This window comes from Hipposideros armiger, unplaced genomic scaffold (assembly GCF_001890085.2).
Source record: "Hipposideros armiger isolate ML-2016 unplaced genomic scaffold, ASM189008v1 scaffold_471, whole genome shotgun sequence".
Lineage (NCBI taxonomy): Eukaryota > Metazoa > Chordata > Mammalia > Chiroptera > Hipposideridae > Hipposideros > Hipposideros armiger.
This window is the reverse complement of record NW_017731821.1, coordinates 1,546,965-1,569,461: the sequence shown is the minus strand read 5'-3', so window position 1 is coordinate 1,569,461 and position 22,497 is coordinate 1,546,965. Positions and strand designations below refer to the sequence as shown.

Below are 22,497 nucleotides of genomic sequence, written 5' to 3'. Positions count from 1 at the left end.
AACAGCACTGGGGAATCAGGAAAGGAGAACAGACAAGTTTCTGTCCTTTTGTTCTTCAGTCTAGTTGTGGAGGACGTCGCTTCACTGGCCCATGTTGGTATTACCATTGCGCTCTTTCCGGGTGAGGCAGATCGGTCGCCGGCCTCTGGATGGCCGCTCACGGCAGCTCTTGGCAGCTCACACTGGCTGCCGGCCGCTCATGCTAGCTGCCAGCCACTCGCGGTAATTTACAGCAGCCCACTGCAGCCCCACTGCAGCCTGCGCCGTCACCAGCGACTCACAGCAGCCCAGCTCCAGGTTGAGCTGTTGTTCACCATCTTAGCTGTAGAGGGCGCAGCGTCACTGGCCCTCATGTGGGATTTGAACTGGGGCCTGGCAGCTCAGAGCTGGTGTCCCAAGCCAACTCTTAGCCAACCTGCCACTCGGCCAGCCCAGGCACCAATCTTTACACACTGGTCTTCACAGTGCTGAGAAACACAGTCCCTTATTCTGATGTCCAATTGCTCCACGTTGTCAAGATTTTGAAGAGCCCGGAGTGAGAGACTCGCAGAGCCAGTCAGCCTCTCAGTGCCTGTGTGCAAGTCCTGAGCACCTCAACTTTGCCACTGAGCAAAAGCTACTCAGCATAGACAGGTGGTCCCATCTCAGGTGAGCTGTGGGGTCAGAAAAAGCCACCAGGAGCCCGAGTGATCCCTTCAATGTGCCACCTTCAATTTGGAAGAGGCTTAAATGGCTCTGTTGCCTTCATTCTGAAGGCCAGTGAAATGAAAAAATCTTCACCTACAAGACCAGAGCCTCTCGTTTCTACAACCTCGTTTTTGGCCTCCATTTCTGTGCCTGTGCTCCATCAAGTCCATTAGTCCTTCATCTGGTCACTTCCTCTCTGCTGGAAAAGGAATGCTCTGGGGAAGTTGGGCAATAATAAGAAACACATCCACCTTCCTCTCAGTGGAAGCCAGGGGAAGTGTTCTCATGTAGGGGGAAGAGGTCCCCAAGGGTTCCTTACATATACCTATTACAGAAGCTGGTGTGATCAGGCCTAATAAATCAAGGCGATATTATATCTGGGCTCATAATTATTGATATTTCTAAACAATACCATATTCTGTTTTTAAAAGACTTTTTAAAAATACTTGTTAGCTAAAGAAAATATGAAAAAAAATTACTGGTAACATCAAATCTATTCTTTGTGTCTGTTATGCGAGCTTTCAATAGACAGATGGAGGTAATGGGTGTATGCCCTGACAGAATGCTTAGCAAGAAGATATATATATATATATATATATATATATATATATATATATATATATATACAATTGATCATACTATACACACTATTTTATAACCAACATCTACATTTTTTTTACCAATATATTTTTAGCGTTTTTCTAAAATATGATGTCTAGTGACTACATAATATTTGATGTTATGTATCTACCATCACCTACTTCATCACCACTCAATGGTCACATTTTTAAGTTATTTCTAATATTTTACTATTAGAAAGAATGTTGTCTCAAAACCAATATCTACAGCTCTCATCATTTCTTTAAGAAAAATTCTAAAAGTGGGATACCTAGGTCAAAGGAATTAAACAATTTTATTAAGGCTTTTAATTCACATTGACAACTGCTGTGTGTGAACAGACCTCTTTAACCATAGCTTTACCAAAGCTCACGTTATCTTTTTTTAGAATGGTCCATGTGATAGACAAACTGTATGTGTTTTGAACCAGTTCTAGTCATGAAGCCCACCCTACAAACACTATGTAAAGGGTAATTTTTAGGCCTGACCCTGAGAGAGAGAAAATATTTTAGAAACTCCATTTCATGAAATGGGAAATTATTTCAGAACTCCTTTTTAAGCTGTTTGTCCTTTTCAAACAAAAAATGCAAATACAGAATAGCTACAAAATTCCATGGAGAACCAAATTCCATTCAACAATTAACTTCCAACATACACTTTTTGTTCTGTTTTGAAAAACAGGATCATATTGACCCAACGACTAACTTTTCAATGACCTCATTTCAGCCTCTGCCCACATCTCTCACCAGGAAAGAATTCTGATTATAGGATACAACTTGGGGTGAGGATCTATGCCCATCACAAACAGAATTCAGGGAGGCAATATTTGGGTTCTTCAAACAACAGAAAAAAATAATGCACTGAATTTCTTAAAAAGCTATTTTCTTTGAGTGTCGTGGAAATAACATCTCTATAAATACGAAGTCATCTCATGAGAACACTTTATACTCCTAATGGCTTCAGAAATTGACGCCCCGTTTGTGGGTGAGACCATTTAGAGCTGCGATACCCATGGGTACCAAGAGATGGCGGTGGGCTACACGTGTGCTCAGGATCAGTGGGTTGCTACCATCTGGACGCGCCTTGCCCGCTTCTCTGCCTCTTTGACTCTTGCTCGTGTTTCAGAAACACTGCTTTCCTCCGTTGCCATTGCCTGACCACTTCCCACTTTTACCCTGTATTATTATAACTCTGCCACTGCATCGTTTAACTTCATAACAGCATCATGTAATTGGGGGACCTTGATTATGAACTCTGAAAAGCATTTGAGGGGTGGAGTCATTTGGCTTGAAACATGCCACATAAAATGGGATCGTATTATGTGTGATGATGATTGCTATGGTTAGGGTGGGCCATTTTCAAAGACAACTTATTTTGACCTCGAGCAAACAGAGGTCTGAGGCTGCCTCTTTCCATTTTCGAGCCTTCTGGCTCTAGTAGAACTGTCCACTGCGCATGCTTTACTTATTTATTCTAGTCATTTAATCGTTTCTGCTTTTAAATTTTGAGGGAAAAAGTCAATGTGCTGCAGCATGGTGTGGTGAAAATAGACATGGATATCCTTAGCAGGAGAACTGGCGTCTTACCTTACCTCTTCCACCTGTGTAAATTACAGGAAATCACCTATTTTAGACTCAAAGTCTCTGTTTGCCAAGTAAGGGTATTTGAACGAGTACCTTCCACTTTCCCTTCCGCATAAAGCATTTAAAGATTTTATGAAAATTTAAAAACTTATTGCGACATCACAAAGTGTAAGATTGTTTCACCACTTGAAAAGTAGAAATACAGAGGGTGCCAAAAAAAGTGTATATGCATTTTAAGAAAGGAAAAAAATGTATTACAATTGTAAGACTCGATATATACCATTAACAAAAGATGAATACAAGTCACATTTGACTTCTGCAATTACAAGAAGTGCTCAAAGTTGTTCCCATCAGCGTAATTTTAATACAGTTTTTTCCTTTCTTAAAATGTGTATACATTTTTTTGGCACCCTCTGTATTTAAATTGTGAAAATGTTAGCAGTACTGAGGTAACAGGAATGAGGATATCCCAAGTAAAATATTTAGAAGAACCTCTGAGAGAGGCACCAGAAGAAAATGGACAGAGACCCTAGTAAACTGTTAGAGAAGGCCCCTACGCAAGAGAAATGAGAACCCAAGGTGAAAGCAACATAAAAATCTTCTGGACAGGCACCAGTGTGGTCACCTCCCTCCCAGCACACTGCTGGTGAGAAGCCCCCACGTTAGCTTTTGATCACACACCCTGGAGAGTTAGCACGACAGCAGCATCTTCTCAGTGATATTGAAACAAAATAGCAAAACCTGCTGCCTTGGCCACGGGCCTGTTCTACATCCTTCTTTAGGTTGCCAGATCTTTAAACTGGCAAAATCATAACTACTAGGATTTCTTTCTCTTTTTTTTCTTTAACCTGACCTTGAAGACCTTGCTATGAAACACTTAAGCAGAGACCTAGACCAAACTCCAAACACAATTGAGCCCATTTTTCAATGGAATCATTCATTTTCTGACTATTGGATTTTGAGTGCTCTTTATATATGCAGGACAAAACCCCATTGTGAGATATGTCACTGACAAATATTGTCTCCCAGCCTGTGACCTCTATCTTGATTTTCTTAATAGTGCCCTGAGAGTGCTGAAGTTTCTAGTACTGATGGAATCCAATCTCTTCATCAATACTTTATGAATTTTGCTTTTAATGTTGCATCTAAAGAATTTTTGCCTGGCCGAAAGTCACAAAGTTCTTCCCATTATGTTTTCATCCAGAAATTTTATAGCAGTAGGCTGCGTGTTTAGATCTATTGTCCATTTTATGTTCATCTTCATGGTGTGAAGTATAAGTGGATATTCACCTTTTACATATGGATATCAAGTTTATCAAAAACAGTGTATTGAACAGACTACTGTTTCTCCTTGGGCTTTGCCTATGCCAAAAATCAATTGTCCCTACATGAGTGGGTTTATTTCTGAACTGTCTCTGAACTTTGTTTCGTTAATCTATTTGTTAGTCTTGACACCAATATCACACTGTCTTGATTACTGGAGCTTTATGATAAGTCTTAAAATATACAATAGTATTGTTAATCCTCCCATTTTGTTCTTCTTTTTCAAAACTGCTTGAGCTATTCTAGGTCTTTTGTATTTCCATATGAATTTCAGAATCAATTTGTCAAATTCTACAAAAAAAAAAGTCTACACAATTTTGACTGCAAATACATTCAATCTATATATCAATACAAGGAAAACTGACATCTTAATATTGAATCTTCTGAACCATGAGCTCTATTTATTTAGATCTTCATAAATTTATTTCAGCAACATTTGTAGTTCGCAGTGTACAAATCTTTTGCATCTTTTGTCAGACTTATCCCTAAGTATTTCATATTTTTGGTGCTATTTAAATTGTAGTTTGAAATTTTTATTTTCCAATGGTTGGTTGCACTATGCAAAAATATAATTTATTGTGTGCATTGATTTTGCAAATTTACCTGGAACTTGGGTAAATTCAATAGTTCTTGTAGCTTTTACGTGTGTAGATCCTGTCAGAAATTCTATGTAGATAATCATATCATCCGCAAATAAAAAGTTTTACTTCTTCCTTACCCATGTGAATGTGTCTTTTTTTTTCTTGCCTCTTTACTTGGCTAGAATCTCCAAAATAATCTTAAATAGAAGTGGCAAGAGTGGAGCTTCTAGTCTTGTTTCTGATCTAAAGAGAGAAAGCTTCCCATCTTTCACCATGGAGTATGATGTTACCTAATGGTTTTCATAGATGTGATTTACAAGTATCTATCTCTAATTTGTTGAATTTTTATCAGGAAATGATGTAGAATTTTGTTAAATGCTTTTTTCTATGTCTATTGGAATAGTCTTATGTTGTTGGGTTTTGTTTTGTTTTTTAATTATATGCAATGATTTCTGCATGTTAAACCAATCTTCCATTCCTGGGATAAATCCCAATTGGTCTTGATCAACTGATATCAATTTTCTAAAATTGGGTTAAGGATATTTGCATCTCTATTCGTAAGAGATGTTAGCTGGTAGTTTTCTCTTCTTGTAAGGTCTTTGCCTGCTTTTGGTATGAGGAGAATGCTGGCATCACAAAATAAGTTGGGAATATGCCCTTCTTTAATTTTTTGGAATAGTTTGTGTGCAATTGCTAATATTTATTCTTTAAATGTTTTGTAGAAATCACCAGTGAAGCCATCTGAACCTGGACTTTTCTTTATGGGGATGATTTTAACTATGCACTCAAATATGCATTCTATTCATTTAATACATATGGGGTTATTTTGGTTATCAATTTCTTCTTGAATGAGCATTGGTAGTTGATGTCTGTCAAGATATTTTTTCCACTTCATCTAAGTTGTCGAGTGTAGTGCCATAAAGTTGCTCATAATATTGTATTATCCTTTTCATATCTATCGAACTTATAGCAATTTTATCTCTCATTTCTGATAATGGTCGTTTGTGTCATCTCTCACTTTTTTCCTAATTAGTCTGGAAATTTTATCAATATTATTGATCTCACAGAATCAGCTTTTGGTTCAATTGATTTTTCTCTATTGCTTTAGTTTTGCTTTTTCACTGATTTCTACTCCGATCTTCCTTCCTTCCTTCGTTTTACTTAATTTGGATTTTAATCTTTTTTTAAAGGTGGAATTTGAGGCCATTAATTAGATAGCTTTCAACCTTTCTTCTAACATATGCCTGCAGTTACATAAGTTTTCCCCAAGTACATGGTATCCCAGAGATTTTAATATGCTCTGTTTCATTTTCATTTGGCTCAAAATATTTTCTATTTTATCTTGATTTCTTCTTCAACCCATGGTTTCTTTAGAAGTCTGTTATTTAATTTCTAAAGTTTGGAGGCTCTTCACTAGACCTTTCTCTTATTCATTTCCAATTTAATTTCATTGTGGTCGGAGGACATACTTTATATCACTTGAATTCTTATAAACTTATTGTGACTGGTTTTATGGCCTATAATATTGTCTACCTTTATAAATAATCCATGTGCACTTGAAAAGAATGGATGTTCTTCTGTTTCTCTCTTATACTATCAATTGTTGAGAGAGGGCTATTAAAATCTCCAACTACAGTCATGGATATGTCTACTGCTCCCCTCGGTTATATTCATTTTTACATGTGTCTTGTGTTTGTGGTTCACTGAGTTCGTTGGATCTCTGACTTCTTAGCTTTCATCATATTTAGGAGAGTAAGCCATTGTTTCTTTATATATGTTTTCTGTCCTCACCTCTTACCACAGACTCCAATTATATATAAATCAGGCTGCTTGAACTTATCCCATGATTCACTGGTGCTCTCTTTTTCTTTCTTTCATTCTTTATATATATATTGTTTTTTTCCGTTCTCTTTTCTCTGGGCTTCATTTTGGGAACTTCCTGTTGCTATGTCTTTGAGTTCACTTATCTTTTCTTCTGCAATATCTAATTTGCCTTAATTTAACCCAGTGTATTTACCTCTTGCACACTGTAGCTTTCATCTCTAGAAGTCCAATTTGGGTGTTTTTTAATATCTTATGTGACTTGACTTAAACTTTGAGCATATGGAATATAATTAGAATACATTTTTAATGTTCTTGCCTGAGAATACTAACATCTACCTCAGTTCTCGGTTGGTTTTGATTTAATAATTTATCTCCTGACGATGGGTAGCATTTTCTTGTTTCTTGGCATGCCTAATAATTTTTTATTGCATTCTAGACATTCTAACTTTTGCCTTGTTGAGTCTCGAAAACTTCTGTATTCCTATAAATATTCTGAAGCTTTGGTCTGAGATGCAGTTAAGTTTTTGGGAAACAGTTTTTTCCTTCCAGGTATTGCTTTTAATATCTGATAGGCAGGGCCAGGGCAGTGTTAGTTTAAAGCTAACTGCCTCCCCGCTGCTGAGGCAAGATTCTTCTGTGTACTCTGCTGTGTTCTCTGACCCACAAACCACGAAATTTTCAAGCCTGCCTTGTAGAACCAAACATTATTTCCAGCTCTGTGTGAGCACCAAGCATTGTCACTTTCATTCTTTTCTTTCTCTGGCCTTGGGTAATTTCCCCACAAGCATGCACTGATCAGTATCCCGGTGAGTACCTGAAGGAGAACCTCTGAAGATCTCCAGAGGTTTTTGGGTTTCGTGTGGTTGTGAGTGTGTGTGTGTGTGTGAGTGTGTGAATATGGGTGTGAGTGTGTGTGTGTGTATGAGTGTGTATGAGTGTGTGAGTGTGTGTGCGTGTGAGTGTGTGTGTGAATGAAGAGCTCCCTGCTAGGAGGAAATTGTTTCCACCATAAAAGCTTGCTGTAATTAATAAAGGAGGTCTCAGTCAGCCACCAGCAGCCTACAGTCAGCCACCAGCAGCCTAAGTCCCTCCTGTTCCCAGCCTTTGTCTGTATTCTCTTTCTTTTGTTGTTTCCCACCCAATCCTCTCAGGTGCACTCCTGGCTGACAAGCCTGGGGCTTTCAGTTGGCGTGTGGGTCGCGCCAGTTTTATATATTTTATCTGTAGCTTGGTTTTTTTTTCAGGTAAGGAGATACAGCTGAACCCTAGTTGTACCATCTTGGCCTGAAGCGGGAGTCATGTGCTTATTTTTTATATAGTTTAGGTCATACTGAATTCTGAACCTAACTTTTCCTATTCAATATTTTATCATAAACTATTACCACTGGCAAACATCGCTCCTAATCTATTTTTTGTGTGTTGCTATATGATATTACAATGTATAAATATATCAATTTTAGTAGGCATTCCCTGTTATCAGATTTTTTCTGGTTATAATACTTCCAATTATAAATAATACTATGATTGGAATATTTTTATGCATAAAACATCATGCACTGTTCACAGTGATTCTTTTGGACAGGTTTCAAGAAGTGACAAAATTGGATTAAGAAATGAGATTTTTTTTTAATCTTGATATACATCACCTCATTGTTTTCATGAAGGTCTTATTAGTCTACACTCCTAGCAGCATATATGAGGTTATTGAATCCTCACCAACGATAAATATTATCATTTTTCAAAATCTTCACTACTCTGATTTGTGAAACTGGTGCCTTGATATAAATTGTGTTTCTCTGATTATTGGCAAGTTGGCTATTTTTACGAGTGTATCGGTTTTTCTATTTCCTCTTTGTGAATTACATATTCGCATTCTTTCATTGTCTAGTAAGATATTAGAGTGTTCCAAATCAATTGTGTGAGCTGTCTGCCCTTAGTCCCTTGCAATATACTCCAGCCATATAGACACCCACCATTTTTTTGTGCTTTTTTTTGTCTTTGCACTTGCTTCTGCCTCTGCCTGGAAGGTTCTCCTTTCATAACCTTAGCATGTTAAAAACTCCTCCCCTATTTCAAACCAAAAGCTGCCTTCTCCATGAATACCTCCCTGCCAGTTCCTGGGTAGACTAAAATCCTCTTTTCCTTGAACATCCTACTAGTATAGCATTTATATTATCAGTTTACATGCTAATGGTACATGGATCTGTAAATTCCTTGAGGGCAAGGACGATGTATTTTCGTCTCAGAGCCCACACATCTCTGCTAGTAATCAGTGCCCCAAAATACTTACTGAATGAGTAAATGACTAAAACAGTACAACTCAGAAAAACCAAAATAACAGCGTTCATTCATTAAACTGGCATTTATTGAATACCTACTGTGTACCACTTGAAAGGAACTCAAAAGCTAATTCATAATAATTCACTCCTTTTAAATGGCGGTGTATAGTTTGGGGCCACTTTTCTCATTGGCTCTGTTGAACATAATTAATGATCCCAGGAGATTAATATTAAAAGAGCACTATAATTGAACTTAGACAGAAAGCCTCCAATCTGTTCCCATCCTGCAATCTCGGTCTAAATTCTTAAAAGCAGCTAGCTTTAGATGGCTATATATCTGTGTAATGGCTTCCTTTTGACCCTTTGTTTTCCAGCTAATTGAGTTGGCTTGTCTCGGCTAAAGACACACATCCCCAGAAATTGCACCCACTCACAGCCTCACAGGAAAAGCGGTGTGTTTCCTTCCCCCCTCCACATGCTTTATAATTTGTGGTGTCTGCATGTGGAATCAATCCCTGAAGAATTTGATAATGGCCTATGAGAAGTGTTACCTCCCTCCAAGCAAAAGGTGAAGGTCACAAGCGTCTCTCCTGATAAGGGTCTTTCCGTACCTCCCCCCAGTTCAAATCCACTCCCCCACATATTTGTGGGCGGTCAGACTATTGGGAGGAGGGCATGACTTATAGGAAAATGTGAAGTTCTTTGCAAAAGCTCCTTGCCGAGTCAGGCTGGGCTAGAAGATTAACTTCTACGGCAAGTGAAAGTGCCTAAGAGCCTGCCTCCAGACTCTGGAGGAAACATGGGGGCAACTCCACAGGGAGGCGTGGGCAGTACAGGCTTCAGCAGATAACGATGGAGATGGGTCTCTGTACATGGAGTCTCTCATGGGGGGGGGGTGCCTGTAGGACCACCCCCAGGATGTGCAGGGCCCAGGAAGTTTTGATTTGGAATTTTGGGATTCTGTCTATACAACTTGCACCCCACATCAGCACGTAAGCAAGAGTCTGTCTGCTCCATCTCATGTTATGCTGAGGAAGACACAGCTCCCAGGCAGCAGGAATCATCTGACTGCCAGCCCATCTTGCTTGAATCAAGGACTGGCCATGAGATCTCAAGACAACTCCATCTACATGTGTTGCAGAGCGCTTCCTCCTTACGGCATCTGGTCCGCCTCCCTGAGCGGGCAGGGCAGGAGGTCAGAGAGCTCCCCAAAGTGGGGAAGCAGTGACAGGGAGCCCTGTCTGGATGGCACTGCCAGCCCGAGTCCATCTCAGGCACTAGAGGAGGACTTTATGCATTGTGAGGAAAGCTCTCCCAAGGGCAGGGACTACTGAGACACCGGGCACAGGGCAGGGACTCGTGTTGCTCAGGTTTAAGGGCATTTCCGGATAAAGGCATTGCTGAGAAAATTTCCATAGGACAGGAAGCTGGCCCATTTCAGAACGGACCCTTCCAACCATAATGCCTTGTTATTGTCACCGTAAACTGTCAGAAAAATGAAGAGAGGGGGACCCTTCTGTTGTTTTCATACCCCCATGCCTGGCACCCAGACAGGACATAGAAAATTGTCAAGTAAATGTTAAAAGTCTAGTTCAGGCCATGGCCACTTTACTTTGTGCAGTAGAGCATCTTAGAGAAACGAATAGTGTCTTGAAATTAGGAGGCTTGGTTCCACCTCTCTGGGTTTCAGTGACCTCTTCTGAAGATGAGGTTGGGCCAGCACATCCCTAAGGAACTTCCAACTTTAGAGCCTATGACTCAAATATCTGCGACTGGCTCTAATCAGGGAGAGATCACCGACTTCCCAACAAGATGAAAAGGATTTCAACCAACCAACCTACGCGCCAAGGTTTAATGCATGTAGGAAACCGTTCATTGCACCATCAGCTACAAGCATGGAGTCAGGTGGCAAATGCACTCATCACTGTCAGTAAAGTTGAGCCCGTGTTGTATACACCCAATATCGGCCCTTGGGAGGCCGGGCTGGAATTTTTTTGTTCCTGTTGCAAGGTATTTGAGTCCAAGTGATCAGAAGCACACAGCCTCTGAACCCGCAATACGAACCCCATGCCCCGGAGCCCACAGAGTCTAATTAGAGTGAACAGAGAGCAGGAAGAAACACAAACCCGTGAGTGGGGGTGGGCAGGAGAAAATGAACGCCCAGGGAGACATCCAGTATCTATTTTGAGAAACAGGAAAATTTGCTTCTTTGTCTCAGTGATAAAGTAGCTGAGTCATCTAATCGCTCATGATCTCGGGGAATCTATTAGCTTTGGTTGAGTCCCCAGTCATCTGTCAGCTACAAGGATCAGATAAAGTGGAATGGCGTGACGGCTGGAGAAAGCCCAGAAAGCCTGGCTTTGGGGAAACACAGTGATTTGGAGGGGACGGAAAGGAGGAGCAGAACATTGTTTATAGCTCATAAATTGAGGACAAAATCACCATAAAGAGCTGCCAGGGAAGCGATGCCCAGTCATCCTGCATTCGGGCAAAGCTCAGATGCCAAAGCGGTCCTGAGATGGGGTCTTTGAAAGGAAACGGTCACCTAAAATTATTCTAAGCACAGGGAGCTACTGCGCGGGAGCTACTGCGCAGACACCAGGAGACTACGCTGGAGAATGTGCTTAGGAGGCTTGTTGGAGACCCAGCACATCCATCTCCTCATGTTGCAAGGTGTGGAAGCCCAGTGGAGCACACGGCCTCCAAACCCGATGGTCCCATAGTCACCCAGGCCCCCAAGGGCCCCTGAGCCCAAACAGTATAAATCAGGGTCCTGCTGAAAACCTGCAAGGACACTGAGGGGGTGAGAATATTGGGGAGGCCCTCCTTTGTGAGGTGAGACCAGCGTGGTCCTGAACAACACACTTCCCGACCTCCTGTGTCCCTGGGACAGCTCCAGAGGGGATGAAGGTGAGGGATGGAAGGGATGACCTCAGCCTATGGCCGATCCTGACTCCCCTGTCCCAAAGCATGGTACACCGGCCAGGGAATACAATGGAGGTTAAGAACCAGCCTCTACCAGGAAGAACAATTCATTTCTGATGGACTCTGACGTTTCTGAGTTCTAAGTCCTGGGAGATACACCAATGACCACAGCTGAGGACCCGGCTTCAAAGGCTGGGTCAAGTATGACAGTGTTAGGATCCATGGGGATGTGGCCACACTTTGGAAATGGGCAAGCAATAGACATGGCCACTATTAGGACCCAAATCCTCAGGCCCATCCTGGAAATGAGGGAACGACAGTACAGCTGCAGCAGAAGGTGTTGCGACATGAAACAAACACAAGCTTTCCTAAGGTCACGAGATGAGTCAGTCACTGATAAGCAATCCATCTTTGCCTCAGTAAATTTTCCTACTTAGTGAATTTGGACAGCTCCGAGACAGCTGTAGTGCTGATAAACAAGCCTGCCCAGAGTACAACAAGCTAGTGAGAGCTAGGTCACCCTGGCCCGGTGTCATCTCTCCCTCCCTATTTCTATAAAAAGCTCCCCATGAAATTCTAAAGTCCTCGCTGAATCGATTATCAAACCCAATACCGGAAGCCTATCTCCAAAGGGAAAACAGTTTTAATGCGAACGCCGCCCCTCGCATTCCCTCACACGCAGATCTTTCGCTTCTGCCAATCTTGTCCGTTCCCTCGGACAAGTCTAAGGAAGAGAGAGGAGACGCCAAGTTTCTCCTTCCCTCCAGCAAGTGGGACTTGGTACTCTCTCCAGATGCTTGCTCCCTGTCACTCTCTTACAATGAGTTCTCTCCCAGACATCACGTCACAGAGTTCTCGGTAGGCCTGTCACATCAATTCCCAGACAGGTTTAGACAGGATAGAACCCCACAATTGGAGTCAGCTTGGGATCAAGGGAGAATAAGGTAATAAATATCAAGTGCCTACGACGGCACCCACTGAGCTAATGCAGGCTTTTATTCATTACTAGATACGTTATTCACTAAATCCTGTTTTTATTCGAAGAGTTTCTTTTGGGTGAAGAGCCTACCACAGTCCAGGCACTTGGGCAGGCCCTATGGAGAACAGCAAGAATTTTTTACCTTTAGAAAGTTCAGAATTTAGAGGGAAAAGAAGGCCCTCAGACCACCAGAGTATAGCGTTAAATCTGTACTATGTTAAGTAGAAAATATGGAAAGTGCTCGAAAAGCACGGAGGAGAGAAGCTTCCTTCTGTCCAGCGAGGTGGAGCAGGTGTCAGAAGGCAGGATGCGGAGAATTTCTACCATCCAGGGAGGCAGCAATGCCATTCCAGCGGAAGGGAAGTGGACGCGGAGAGAACTGAGGCGGAACAGGGCACGTCGCATGCAGCAATGATTGGCTAGCAAGAGAGAGGAAGGGAGCAATCACCGATAAGAATGGAAATGCAGACTGGGACACATTCTTGGCTGCCCTGAAGTCGAGGAAGACAAGCAGAGGGCTGTAGGAGCCGCCTAAGTCAGACAACACTGCTCAGTCAAAGGTAATAATCATGAGGGAATAGGTGTCAATGCAAGCGTATGACAGTAACGCTGTGCCAGCATGGTGGGTATTCGGGAGGCGAGGGAGGCCTGGGAGAGCCATCTCCCCTGGGCGTAAAAGCTGGCACACGGCCACGGAGGGCGAGTGGCACTGCCCTGCATGCCCCTTTTCTCTGGAAGGTGTGCGGTATGTGCTTGTGTCATAAATCTTGCCCTGAGTACTATCTGGAGACAGGGCTTCGCTGGAGGACAGCTGCGTGACTAATTTTAGGTCTGTGCTCGAGAATTAGGGCAGGTTTCATCTCCAGGGCAAAGAGGAGGCACAGTGATACAAAGCTGGGCAACTGTTCCTACAAAGGCATCCCGGAATAACTCTCCCACAGCTTACGAGAGCTGGGAGGATACCGCTCAGGAGGGCTGGTTGTGGCCCCTGACGTGGTGCTTCGCCCCTTTCCTGGAAGCCCTCTTCAAACCCACAGAACTCATTGGGGTGGTTCTCAGACACGACTTGGGGGACGGCGTTCACAGGAGATGAGCACTGGCAGAAACTTCCGGTATCTGTATGTTCTCTAGCTCTGCTGCCTGATCTGAAGCAGCAGCCAAGTATCCAATAGTAATTTGTACTAACAACAAGTAGCAATAGGATGCACATCAAAGTTTACAGCATTTCCACTCATTACTTCTCAATGCCGCCAACAAACCTAGGAGGTAGGACTTGCCATACACACACTGAGAGTCAGCTAAAGCAGGGGTCAGCAAACTTTCGAGACGGAAGCGCCAATCCTATCCCTCGCAACAATTTAAGAATTACTCGAGAGCCATAAAACAAATGAAATCACCATTATGTGAATAATAGCCTTTAAAAATTGTATAAATGAAACTATGATTGCTTTATTTTCATTTTCAGTTTTACTTCAGAGTCACATGTATGTACGTACCCAAAGAGCCGCAGGTGGCTCGCGAGCCGCAGTTTGCCGACCCCTGCGCTAGAAAATCGGTAAACAATGCAGGTCTTCCGATTTCACTACCTTTGTTCCTAGCTCGCTGGGGGTAAGGTAGAAAGCAAGGTAGCTTTGGGAGAGCTTTCAGAACAGAAGGGAAACAAACATTTGTTTAGCCTTTGAGAGGAACTAGCCATTCGATGGAGGAGAAAGGCTCCCCTATCATTAAGCAAATTGTTCCATGAGTATGAGCCATTTAGACGGTAACAGAAATTTAAACAAACTTGAACAGCTTATGATTGTCTTACATATGGCGGTTTGGAAATAAAACGCTGGAAATATACTGTGTAAGAGACTCCAGTGGTGGTTTAAGAGCTGAGGCTCATGTATCAGATAGGCTTTAAATTCCAGCTCTGTCACTTAAATCCCAGCATGTTACTTAACTTCTTACAGCGTCAATTTTTTTTTTTTCCTCCCTGTAAAATTGGGGACAGCAATAGCACCTGCCTCACAGAGCACCGGAGAGAATCAAATGAGGTAAAGCATACAAAGAGCTTAGCACAGGGCAGGGCACATAATAAATGCCATGACAATGACAGCTACGTTGTAATGGTGGTGAAAATGCCTCTCTTCTAGGGTCGTCTGGTTTTAATTTGTCATTTGGCTCAAGGAGGGGAATCATCTTGCCCAAATTTTACAGAAAACACCAGAAATGTAGAAATAGGCCCTCAGCCCCTGAAAGGTGCCTTCTGTCATTGGTAACAGGCGCCCTGGTAATCCCCAATGTTACGGTCCCATCTTCTTATGGTACCTTGATCATATCTATGCATGAATTCAGCTCCCTTTGCAGGAGAAAACGAACAATCGAGATAGTAACTAGTGTGAGTGTCCGAGAAGGGGGCTTCTGTGCTTTGCTGCTTACTCTTCATGAAGGGGGAAGACAAAAAATAAAAGCTACCAGGACGCCAGAAGGAAGGGGCTTAGTGCCAAGATTATCTGGGAAGAGCTTTCTAGAGAAGTCCCCCAAACAACATGGCACCCAAGTGGCAGAGACAAGGTGACTGAATGAGACTCATAGGTGGAGGGGCCGAGCAGATATCCCACAGATTTTCACATAATTTGGGGGAGGAACCACATACTCCCGAGCTGCCAAACACACGAATGGAAACAGCAGCAGATCAGAAGAGTCTTTGTGAATAAGGCAAAAAGGTCAAGTTCATGGACTGGTGACGAAAGAACATGTTAAGACTGCAGATGTCAGCAGCCCCAATCGCACAGGCACAAATGGACAGAAATGGGAAGTTTAAGACGGAAATAAAGTACAACTACAAAAAAGTCATGAAAGTTAATTTTTGTTCTTTTGCCACTGAGTTTGTGACTCTGAAGTTTTGCATTTACTAGATGAGGAGCCCTTGATAGAATTTTGTTGAATCCCATTTTTGTGAGACGTTTGCACTCTAGATGCAAGGCTTCTACAATTAGGTACACAAACCACTGCCTACCACCATTTAAATGGTCATCTCCAAACAGAAACAGTTGCCTGGGCAAGTTAGTTTAGGAACAAGTTACGTACTACGTACCCATCTCGGATAGCCGGCATGTGTGTTGGCACTACAGAGCCTCTGAGAGGTCTTCCAGTAAAGAAATCGACCTAACTTTGTTTAAGCGAGTATTGCTCAATGTATTTGGTGAGAAACTTTTTTTTTTTTTTTTAGCTGAGATCTAATGTATTTCACTCTAGGAAATGCTGGAGTGGAGAGGTGCAGGTGAGAATAGATGATAATGGCATTACCGTGGCGACCCAAGAGAAAAATAATCAGGTGGAACATGAGCCTAAGATTGATGCTGGGATGCGGAAAAGATCATGGCTGGGCATGGAAATGCTACTTGGACAAACGACCCCATATATCTTGGAAATTGGCTGAATCTTTTCTAATACTCTTTCAAGGTCCTCGCTGAGTCACTCCCATAAATGATGGATCTTAATGGGTCCAAATATCTCTAAAGCCTTCGTGTCTAACCATCTCCCTTTTTAAGTGTGTGATTCACTCCCCTCCAGCATGCAGGGCCAGAAAGAATGGCTGGCTTTCATTTTCCAATCATAAAACGCATCTCAAAACCGGCACACAACCATGCTGGACTACTCCGAGGCTCAGATTTCCTATCAGAAATTTAACTAGTAGACTCTTTAGAGACCCTGAGGAATGCCACCTTTCCCTGTCATTTCCGGACTGTTTTTTAAGAACTATATTCACTGTGGTGGAGTTGCTATGAGTAAAAGGAAGGCCTGAAGGCTTCAGGCAGAAAATATGGGCTTTTAACTCAGAAAGGTCTGGACTCAAATCCCAGCCCTGCCATCTCCTAGTATTGCGATCATGGAGAAGGCTCTTTCTACGTTTTCACTTCCTCATCTGAAAACGAGGATAATAATATATCCATTCAGGGCTGTTGTGAGGATTAGAGGAATTGACGCATGGGTGGGGAGAGAGGCACACTCAGACAGGATCAAGTCATGGTACCTTACCTATAAAAAGTAAGTCATCACTCGGCGGAACTGGAAGCACCACAAGAATATATGTGAAGCCATCTCCATCTCTGCATCTATTACAAAGATGGCAAAAGTACCAGAAAAAAGCACTCCATACCTGATGACTCGGGTGCGCTTCTGGGTATAAGGGGTGATGACCTTGAAAAGCAGTTCCATTGCTCCGTTGATGCCCAGCATGGCCCCCGTGGTGACTGAGAAAGACAAAAGCACAGCAGTTATTGAACGATGTGAACCAAACCTTATTTTCAGCATTAGAGAGTGAGCCTAAAAGATAGGGGAGGTTCATCACCTTCTTGGCCAGAGGAAACTTTAAAACCAGAGACACTCCATGGTCTTTTCATCCCTGGCTTGGAAGTCAAGGTCTTCTAAAAAGCACATATTGCCTTCTCATACAACCTTCTTCCCAGAGGGGGTCCAAGCCATGAGATTAGTTGCATGTTTTTCATTTTCTGATGGCCGACTCCATTTTACTGTTAGTCAAAATAGTTAAAGCAATTGCTGAACAGACGATTTTTCTGTAAGTGGACCTTTGGGTTTCTGACAATGACTTTAATTAAAGCTGTTTTGCCAACCACCATCTTCCCATAGGATATAGATACACATACACACACACACACACACACACACACACACACACACACACACACACACACGGCCAGTATCTTATAAAACACTTTCTTAGACATATTCTGCCATTTGGATAAGTCACAGATGAAGAAAAGTCACAGATGGATGGGTTAAGATTCAGTTCAATACAACTTGGACGGACTCCTTTAAAACTTTAGGAGGTAACCTAATAAAGAGGATAGCACCCTTTCTTTTCCACCCTGGTTCCAAATTCTCCTACAACTTTTATACTTGGATCTCCTATAAATGAGGCTAAGATTTGACTCTGCCTCTAGCTGTCATCATGTCAAAAGAAGAATTAGTTCTTCTTGCTCAGAGGTAACTAGCCTGAGAAATCTTTGCCTTCTTGCCCAAGTGGATGGTTAGAAAAACACAGCCATATATTTGCATAAGAGAAAGAAACTCAAAGGGGTCATCCCAGTGGTTTCAGATATGTGTTTTGGACACAAAAACCTCTGGATATCACTCTCATCTCCAAGGATGCCCTAAACTCTCTGAAATATCCCCCAGCACCCCACTCTGCTAAGTGCACTTTAGGGACAGCTTGTGTCACGTCAAAAAATAAGAGGAATCCACAGGATACAATATGGAATCAGTTTGGCAGGGAGCAAAATTTTCAGCAGGAGAAGGAAAGAAGGTTATCTTCCGAGGTTGGACTCTGTAATCTCTTTCCCCCAGCGCACTGGTGCTGTGCAACAGAGCCAGGCATGTTCCAGGAAACAGGAGTAGGAACAAGGGGTCACGGGAAAGCAAAGAGGGATGAACAAGGGAGGCTTATATACTGGCTTGCTCCAAGCCTCGGGCAAGGAGGATTAATGGAAGTCTGAAGCCATAAGTCTAGTTCATCCCGGTACAGCCCACCAGAGAGAGACTGAGGATAACATCCTTGCTATTACAGAGAGGGCATGTTCCTGGCACACCCCCTGTGCACATGTCCCTCCTGAGCTGGTACAGGCAGTAGCTGCCTGGATCAAAATTCAGGGATTTGGCATCCCAGTCCTACCCATCAGTCTTCCACTCTCAGGGATACTAACTCAGTCCTTCCTTCTAAATTGGGAAAATAGCCTGGAGCAATCTCTTGGCAAATAATTCAGCACAATTCTAGTATTAAGTACTGTTAGGGAGGAGAGAGTGTTACGAGCATGAATGCTAACATGGAAGACTTCAGCCTGGGAATTGGGGGAAGATAACAATAAGGAACCCTCACTGGGTTTTCATGCTGGATGCCTGCCCAAAGTTAGACCTCTGGCAGCTCTATAAATATCCCCGTTGGCCATCTGAGAGCTGCCGAAGGGTTCACTGGCTGTCACAGACCCATTCTGGTTCCAGCCAACTCTTTCTGCAGCCTGGAGCTATTTAGAAACCCTGCTGGACATTCGACAGTGGCTAACAATTCACCAAACAGACAGAAATCCATAGGCTTCGTGAACCTGCTTGCCTCTTATCAGCAAAGGCAACACAGAGGCTGATAGTATAATTCCTAAAATATTTTGAGAAACAGCTCATTGGGACGACACATGTAGTCCTAGAATATGAGACAAATGGCCACCTCCTGACCCACAGACAAATGCCAGCATTTTTCAGAGTTCCCTCGTATAGGCATTCTTCAAGATCTCTACAACCAACACACTCCTATATAATAAGATAAGTTATTCAGCCTAATTATTCTTTAGGAAAACAAAATGAGATACTTCAAATTGCGTTGGCAAGTTCCAAATGGGGGTGGCATACCTTCTGGCTACTCATTAATGAGTTTGTCCTTTATGCCAAGCCACAACCCCTCACTCACTTCCATTTTCCTTTATTAGAGATGGGCTTGGTCCTTTTAGCCCCTCCCAAACTATTCTCTGATTTTTCTGGTCAACATATATGAGTGCAAAGGATTCCATCTGTGAACACAAAAATCTATCTCGTTATTCCCTAGAAATGCTTTCTCATTATGGGTCCTCCAAGCTGATTAATGGGATTAACCAATCTGTACCTACTGTTTTAGTAGCTCTGAGCTTAGTTAGGGAAAAATGTCACCTACTTACACCCCTTATGTGCACTCTTCCTACTATTCCAAAGGACTAAGAGGGAAGAGTAGAGCAGGGAAGGGAAACTAACGCTTATTAAGCAACTGCTATATGGCCACCATATCGGTAAACATTATCTCGCTTATCACCTATCAAGTCTATTAAGTTCTTATTACTACTTAATTTTATGAAGGAAGACGCTGAGGTTGAATCGGTTAAGTGTCCATGTCATGTGACTCTTAAGAAATGAAATCAGAGTCAAGCCCAGGTCCTCCTGGCTCCAAGCCCATGCTCCTTCCTCTAGAGAGCATTACATCTAAGTAATTGTCACGTTAGTTCTGCAGGAAAGGGGCTCAGGAAGGTGAAATAAAAGTCTGTGCTCATTATATGTGAGACAGGAGGTATAGAATCGAATCTATTAATAAGAACGGTCTCCATATGGAGAGTCGAATCGACAAGAGTTTTGGAGCGGGAAACTCAGCCCCCATGACTTATCTGTATGAACTAAAGCAATTACTTCACTCTTCATTTCCTTTTTCTTGGCCGTAAAATGGTAAGTCTAAATACAGGATCGTTAGGGTAACCAGATAGAATCCAAATCAGGAGCTGACAAAGAAGTATCAACCCACGTGCTAGGATATGTCTCATGACCTTAAGGACTGTGTTTGAAGGCACAGTGAGGTGAAATTTGGTAAAGGATGTTGTGATAATGAGTAACTTCAGGAACACAGTGGGGAGGAGTGTGTCAGGAAGGTCGTTTCTGACAGGTGTAACCCATCACATGGTGCCCTGACTATGATAAGAACTGAATCAAGTTGCCCTCTCCTGTCAGAGGCCTTTTTCACCTTGCAGTACTAACAGAGAGGCCTAGAGTGCTGGAATGCGTGCTTCCCAAAGGAAAGCAATATTGATGTCTAACTTTTGGAACAGGCTCAAGAGGTCTGCCTGGCTGAGGAGATGAAGGAAAAACTTCTCACCTCTGCAGCCTTCAGAACATGAGGTTCCTCTTGGTTTTTGGGGACCACCTATGGTTTCCACGTGTACTCTCCCTCCAACCACACCCCCAAATGGTTTCCAGGTGTCCCAGCCCAGGTCTGGAGTCACAGTTGAGACACTTACCACTAGAGGCGAACACACGCAGAGCCCAGAGGCAGTGGAGGAGGTTCTGGCTGTGGGACAGGTTTTTCCTGGCCAGAATCAATGTCACATCAAGTGCTTCCAGCTCCAGTGCCTTCTGTCCAAACTTTTTATCTACAAACACAGATCAATCCATCTTAGTGGTGTGGTACATTAACGCTGAAGGTTATACGATGTGTGGGGGAGAGAAAGGCAAAGTTGATGGCGGGAAGAAGGTAATTACAGCCAATGAGACTTCTCAGATCTACTAGAAAAATGCCACTAAGTATGTCCCCATTGCAACCAGATGGCTCAGAAAAGCTAATTCAGGGTACACATATGGTCCGTTAGTCTTCAAATAATATTTACATGAAGGCCTGTGGGTTGTTGGGAGTAGCACCCCCTAAATGTAAGGGTGTTTCTGGTTGCCCACAAACATGAACTGCAGTTTAGGAGGGCATAAATTTCTTCCTTTAAGACAGTTCTAGAATTAAGAACACTTAAGTCACATAACATTAAAATACAATGTGTGGACCTCGATTGATTCTTCTTTGAACACGTCTGTAAAAGACATGCTGGGAACATTTGAGGAAACTGAAATGAGTCTAAATTATGCATTCATTGTGAATTTTGTTAGATTTGTTATCGTGGTGGTGTGGCTATAAAAGAAAACATCTCTTTTCAAAGAAATGCACTCAAAAGTATTTAGGAGCAAAATGCTATCTATAGTTTTCCTTAAAATATTTGAAATAAAACTAAATAGGTGAAGGAAATATGCCAAAATGTTACCCGTGGTTAGATCTAAGTGGCAGGTATATGAGGTCAGTTTTCTATATGATAGAGTGAAAACATATAATTTAAGAAAATAAAATTTTCTCCCCGAATTTCTCTAAGTTATTGATCCAAATGACCTGCTATTTAGTGTTGCAGTAAGTCATTATTATTTTAATACTAAGTGAATAAGAATAACAATAAGGGGAAAGTACCTTTTCTTCTATGTTCCTGGCTCCCACTATGATAACACGTGACTGACTGTGCCACCTGTCACATTTGTTTGTGTCCTTTCCAAAGTGTGATGCACACATCGTCATATTTGTATTTGCAGTAATAATCACTATCAGATTCAATGCAGGTGGAGGTAAAATAGAGATGATATCCTAAACCACCATTTCCCAACATTTACCTCCGGACCAAAGGATACCAGCAAAGAGATCAAGGCTAAATTCATAGGACCCACCCCACACATCAGGAAAAAAAAAGGGTATCTATGTGGCTCCATTCATGAGCAGGCAACTTCATTTCCCTTCTGTTCAAGTCAGCCCCTGGCAACTTGAATGTCAATGTCAAGGACTATATCTCTCCGTGACAGAAGCTACGTTGATGTAATTATGACAGCAGTAATATCAAGGTCTACGAGGATAACCTGAAAATCATTGCCCTGGTGCATCTTGCATCTCTCTTTCTCCTACGAAACCTACATGACTCTTTGTTTGTCAGGCCTCTCGACCCACGTGCTGAACACATGACTTACGATACCTCACTTAAACCTTACAGCAACCCTAGAATTAAATACCGATACCTCCATTTTGTAGATGAGGGCCCCAAAACTCACAAAGTTTACATGACTTGTCCAAGGTGAAACAGCTAATACGTGTCAGGGCCAGGTCTGAAACCTAGATCTGACTTTCTAGCTTGTGTTCTTTATACTGGGAATATATGCCATGTCTCTTCGGTATAGAGTTCCCTTGCCTCACTGTTTGCTTTGCTGACTTCTCGTCCTTCAAGTTTTGGCTCAAATGTCAGCTCTCCCTGACCACACCATCTTAGGGTACCATCCCCCCTTGGTCCCCTCATAGCTACCATCTGGTTCATTATCCTAGCCTGCTATCCACT

The 22,497-nt window shown here is 42.4% G+C and overlaps 1 protein-coding gene across 1 annotated transcript in view; it reads right to left on the bottom strand.

The window, feature by feature from the left end:
• LOC109395460 (cytosolic carboxypeptidase 4-like) overlaps window positions 1–22,497 on the bottom strand; it is a 206,909-nt gene that overhangs the window by 43,172 nt on the left and 141,240 nt on the right. Inside the window, exons 5-6 of the mRNA XM_019666460.1 lie at window positions 20,608–20,739; window positions 16,944–17,037 (exon numbers count right to left, since the gene is read on the bottom strand). Of these exons, the coding sequence (XP_019522005.1) occupies window positions 16,944–17,037; window positions 20,608–20,739 (226 nt within the window). The remainder of the gene's footprint in view (window positions 1–16,943; window positions 17,038–20,607; window positions 20,740–22,497) is intronic.